This window comes from Cynoglossus semilaevis, chromosome 11 (genome assembly GCF_000523025.1).
Source record: "Cynoglossus semilaevis isolate Cse_v1.0 chromosome 11, Cse_v1.0, whole genome shotgun sequence".
NCBI lineage: Eukaryota > Metazoa > Chordata > Actinopteri > Pleuronectiformes > Cynoglossidae > Cynoglossus > Cynoglossus semilaevis.
Genome location: NC_024317.1, coordinates 1,014,534 through 1,019,741, shown reverse-complemented (window position 1 = coordinate 1,019,741; position 5,208 = coordinate 1,014,534). Strand labels below are relative to the sequence as shown.

Genomic DNA, 5,208 nt, shown 5'->3' with positions numbered 1-5,208 from the left:
TAGGAGAGGTCGGCGGTGGGTAGGCGGGGGGATAGCGGGGCCTGTGGGGGGGGGGGGGGGTCAATATATCATCCTGACTATAGTATCGCAGTATATTGCGATATATCGTATCGTTCCCCACTGTATGGTGATACGTATCTTATCACCAGATTCTTGTCGATACACAACTCTACCTTCTAGCAAACAAACATGGCTCTGTTTTCTGCTAAATCAACATTTAAACATTTAACAGAAACATTTATCCAACACACCTTACAGGAGTTCCTCTGGGAATCGAACCCAGAACTCTCTGCTTGTGAGGCAGGCGTGCTAACTACTACACTATGGACCCGACAATAGTAGCTAAGAGTAGCTACTCACCTGCAAACGTTGGTGTGAGACTCCTGCGGTCTTTGGTCTTATTCAGCTCCAGCTGAACCTGAGAACTGTACTCCTGGTACTGACCAATCACGGCCTGGTTCCTCCCTAAAGGCAACAAGGAGCTGAGAACCTGCAGCTTGTTCTGAACCACTTCTTCACTGTTGCTCATGTTTGAGGGCGGCCTCATGGTCAACAGCATCATGACCTCAGTCAGGTGGTTCTGAATCACATCTCTGATCACGCCGTACTCGTCGTAGAAGGACATTCGACCTTAGAGACACAAAGACGGGGGGAGAATGAAGACACGCCTCAACCAAAGAACCGATGACATCACTGCTGATTCACCTTTGACATCTAACGTTTCCTTCACGACGACCTCCACTCTCTCGATGTGGTGCTTGTTCCAGATGGGATCCAGAAACTCTTTGTTCTCCATTCTAAATGGAAGGATCTTTGCGATCACCTGAACATGACAGCGGACAAACACGAGGAAGATGAGGAATGAAATGGTTTGGTTGGTATATTCTTAGACAACACACACACACACACACACACACACACACACACACACACACACACACACACACACACACACACACACACACACACACACACACACACACACACACACACACACACACACACACACACACACACACACACACACACACACACACACACACACACACACACACACAGAGGAGTGTTTTCTGACCTGTTTGCCCAGGTAGTGGTCAATTCTGTACATTTCCTCTTCCTTCAAAGAGCTCCCGAGCCGAGACGCCAGTTCCTCTGCGCTCAGAAGGCTGTGTCCAAAAGGTTTCTCCAGTACCACCCTGAACCACGCCCCACCGCTTGGTCTGCAGCTGTTATTGATTTTGTCAGCGATGTCAGCGTAGGTAAAGGCCGGCACCGAGAGGTAGAAGAGTCTCCCTGCTTCTGTCACATTGTCCTTCTTCAGCGTTTGCTCGATATGCTGGGCCAAGTCCTGGTAGTTCTCCAGGGTTTTCAGCTGTCTATACTGTGACACTCGAAGGAACTGGTCTTTCAGAACGGCACAGCGCTCCTGGGACACCTCTTTTGGACAGGACACTGTCTTCAGGGCCTCGAAAAGAATCGGCGTGGCAACGTCAGCAGTTCTCTGTCCTCCACCGTAGAAGGAAAAGCTCCTCCCACTCCTGACCTGCTCGACGTACAGCTGGAAGAAGCCCTGCCACAGGTACTTCTTTGCCAGGTCACCTGTCGCTCCCAGTACCACCACGGAGACATGTCCAGGTCTCTCTGCGTCCCCCGTCTTCTCTGCATGTCCTCCAAGAGCACACAGAGTGACCAGGAGCAGGAGAGCAGTCACCAACATGGCCTGGTCTGGAGAAGAAACATTAGTTTGATTTCAACTGTCATCAAGAATTCATCAAGCACTTTCCCACTTAGCCAGACATTTTCATCACATCATCAGGAAAACCCCACGGCACACCACCAAACAAACATCTCACAAAAAGTCGACGTAATGAAATATAATTATAATAATAGTTTAAATTGACTAAAAAAGTACTCCGGTTTAGTTGAAGACAACGCTGATCTACTGGCAGGAGTTGAAGAAAAACACTCACAAAGATCTTCTTTAACAGCTCTAATTATCTTTTTTTGCAGGTTTTAACAACCATCTGCTGCCATCTAGTGGAAGAGGATTTGATTGCTCGGCATGTCACGCATTGAGGAACAATTTTTTATTTTTAATAAATAAATAATTGTTTTAAGACCAATTAAGTGACATTTGATAATTTTCCGCAGCACACCTAGCGGTCTTTCACGGCACATTAAGGTGCCACGACACAGAGGTTGGGAATCACTGACATAACTTTTAAACAAATTAGCTTTAATTCAATTTTTTTTTTAAATTTTAACTGAAGACTAAAGAAATTCAGCAGTAGTCAGTGATAGAAGTTTAGAAAAATAAAACCCTAAACAAATAGAGAATGAAGTAAATACTTAGCACGGCTCTGTGTCCACAGTCCTGTCTGAGGCGGTGATGTGATGTGGTGATAGAGTCATGAGTTCCTGGACAGATGAACGGCGGTGGAGCAGATACACTCAGACGCTCTGCACTTTGAGCCGAGGGCGTCGAGCTTCCAGGACAGAAGAGTCAACGTTGACCAACTGCCGGGAAAAGATCGACCGACGGACGTTTGTCAGAGTCTGAGTCTGTGGATAAGAAGAAGAGTAAAAAAACAAAAATTATAGATATTTGTCTAAGTTCAGGTTTTTATATCAGTTATACTTCATTTATTTCAGGTTGAACTTGTTGGTCTCACAAATCAATGTTACCAATGAAAAACATTCACGTAATTTCTCTGCGTTAGAATGTTTGGAGAGAAAAGAAGTTATTGACAGAAAAGTAAAAACAAACAAGAAAACAAGCTAAATATATATAATATATATACATAAATGTATATATATATAATCTGTCTCTATATATAAACTAGATATATATATAAATTAAATATATCTGTAAAAAGGCAGTGAGAGAGACAGCACAGACTGACTAATTACATGCACTAATTATTATCAAGTCAATTTGGTACAACAGTAATTGATGACAAGGCTGTTTGTTGCCCCCCCTCTCTCCTCCCCCTCTCCCTCTCTTTACTAGGACAACATGTGGAGTCCCTGTGTTCAACAGTCATGTTTGCACAGCAAACAGCAAAGAGCAACGACAGCTTACAAATTAACAACAAGGTAAAACATTTACTAAGTACTCTGTGGTACTCCGTACGTAGTACTTCGTTCTCCGTCACCCATTCATTTTCTTTGCTTGATAAAACACTAACTCCATTCACTCTCTGTCTCTGCTCCTCCACAACTGGTCACCACAGAGTTGAACCCATGGTTCCTCCTCAGTCACACCAGATTATTTTTCTGAATCAATTCTATTGAGAAAAATTAAGTTTTCTAAGAAAACAAAAAAAAAAGCGCACAGTTACTTCCTGTAAAATATTTTCCCCACACAAACACAAGGAGGACTTTTAACAAAAAGGCTGATTTAAACAGATTAATGGCATCCAGAGCACACACACTCTTCCATAAGTTCATGCTAAACCTGATTAATTTTTCTCATTTATTAAAAGAAATCTGTTTGTTTTTTTCTACAGTGACCCCAACAATGTCTACTGTGACCCACCGTTGGACCTCCACCCTCAGTTTTGGAATGGCGGCCAGCAATAGAAGGTGAAATTCTTAAACTATTCCATTTGAATGCTTTGATGGGGAACTGTTCGATATTAATGTAATTTACAGGTCGTGACCATCTATGGTCAGTGAACGTGGATCACCTGAAGTGCAGTGAGCCCCCTGGAGGTCAGGAGTCATTAATTCAGGAAAAGAAAACCAAAACATTTACAGCGTATCAATTCTGCGTTGATCACCTGTTGGTGCTTCAGGTTCACGGATCGAGCACGAGGCACACGTGACTTTAAAACCTCCGGTGTTTTCCTGCAACTAAACTTGGTCTCCTCTACAGCATGATCACACTGTTCCCACCTGACACTTTCCAGTACGTTCGAGCTGTGTCGACGATCGACGAGCTAACGAACAAATCCAGTTTCCCCTCATTGCAGTCGTCAGAAACGTTTTGGAATGATTAGGTCTTCGTATTCTATTCCGGTTAGGAAGATAAAGAGCTACGCCAGATTTAGCACATTCTGGCTACAGCAATATCAAACGTCCGGGACTGAAGCTAATGCTCAGGGACCGTCTACAAAGTGCAAGAAGAAAAATCGAACACTGTTTTGCCCGCCTCTCAACGGAAATGAAAAACACAATTAACAGACCTCTCAATACGATATATACTATATATACAGTCTATTGAATCCACAAAATTGACGAATTTATACAAAGAGTATATATATAAAATAAATCAACACAGTAGTTTTTTTTACTAAATCATACTAAAGATGACTGTGAAAATAAACCGTTTTTTTCCCCTAAAAACATTCTCAAAATGCTCTAATTTGGTGAGAGACATGCAGAAAAGATACCATTTTGAAAACAGTTTTGGAATTTTTTTTTATTAAATTGTTTGTCAAAATCTGTATTGTTAGAAAACAATGTATAGTCAAATTCTAATACATTTTGACAAAATCTTTTATAAAATTATTTTTCAAAACTTTATCTTTATCTGCACGTTTCTCATCAAAATAGGGCATTAAGAGAACAATTTTGGAAATTGTATCTTTTTTTTTTTGTCAAAATCGGTCTAAAAATGTAAACATTTAAAAAATATTTGCAAAAAGTTTTCCGAAATATTTTTCCTAGAAATGTTTACCATAAGATATTTTCCCACAAAACCTTTTCCAAAAATATTTTTATTAATATTATTAAATATTAAATATTAATATTTTGCCAAAACAAATGTATTTTCTAAAAATGTATTTTCTTAACAATTTTTCCATCAATTTTTTAGAAGTGTTTTCATGTTTAGATTCTTTTGTCAAAATCTGAACTTTTTGTGTCATTTTTGGTTAAATCTGTTCAAAGTTTGACGATTTATTTATTGGTAAAATATTTTTTCAAAACTTTATCTTTGTCTATATCTTTTTCATCAAAATATGACATTTAGAAAACATTTTTAGAAATTTTTATTAATTAGATTAATTAGATTTTTTTGATTAAATCAGAACTTTTTTTCATTTTTGGACAAATATGTTCACATTTTGATTACATTTTTTGTAAAATAATTTTTCAAAACTTTATCTTTGTTTGCATGTTTCTCATCAAATTAAGGCATTAAGAGAATAGTTTTAGAATTTTTTTTCATTAGATTCCTTTGTCAAAATCTCTTGTCAAAATCAC

At 39.5% G+C, this 5,208-nt stretch overlaps 1 protein-coding gene and 1 long non-coding RNA gene across 6 annotated transcripts in view; one reads left to right on the top strand and one right to left on the bottom strand.

The window, feature by feature from the left end:
- h6pd (hexose-6-phosphate dehydrogenase (glucose 1-dehydrogenase)) overlaps positions 1 to 5,208 on the bottom strand; it is a 12,355-nt gene that overhangs the window by 1,974 nt on the left and 5,173 nt on the right. For 3 of the 5 annotated variants that reach the window (XM_025060385.1, XM_017036624.2, XM_017036622.2), the window contains 4 exons: positions 2,350 to 2,562; positions 1,076 to 1,725; positions 706 to 823; positions 361 to 630 (listed from right to left, as the gene is read on the bottom strand). In XM_025060385.1, the coding sequence (XP_024916153.1) occupies positions 361 to 630; positions 706 to 823; positions 1,076 to 1,717 (1,030 nt within the window). In that variant the 5' untranslated portion in view covers positions 1,718 to 1,725; positions 2,350 to 2,562. Of the gene's footprint in view, positions 1 to 360; positions 631 to 705; positions 824 to 1,075; positions 1,726 to 2,349; positions 2,563 to 3,782; positions 4,099 to 5,208 lie in introns of those variants that run through there. The other 2 variants (XM_008319662.3, XM_008319663.3) reach the window with 2 other exon arrangements.
- On the top strand, positions 2,443 to 3,794 carry LOC103385697 (uncharacterized). The gene is made up of 4 exons (XR_522256.3): positions 2,443 to 2,580; positions 3,011 to 3,096; positions 3,510 to 3,585; positions 3,655 to 3,794. It is a non-coding gene; the product is annotated as an uncharacterized LOC103385697 (long non-coding RNA).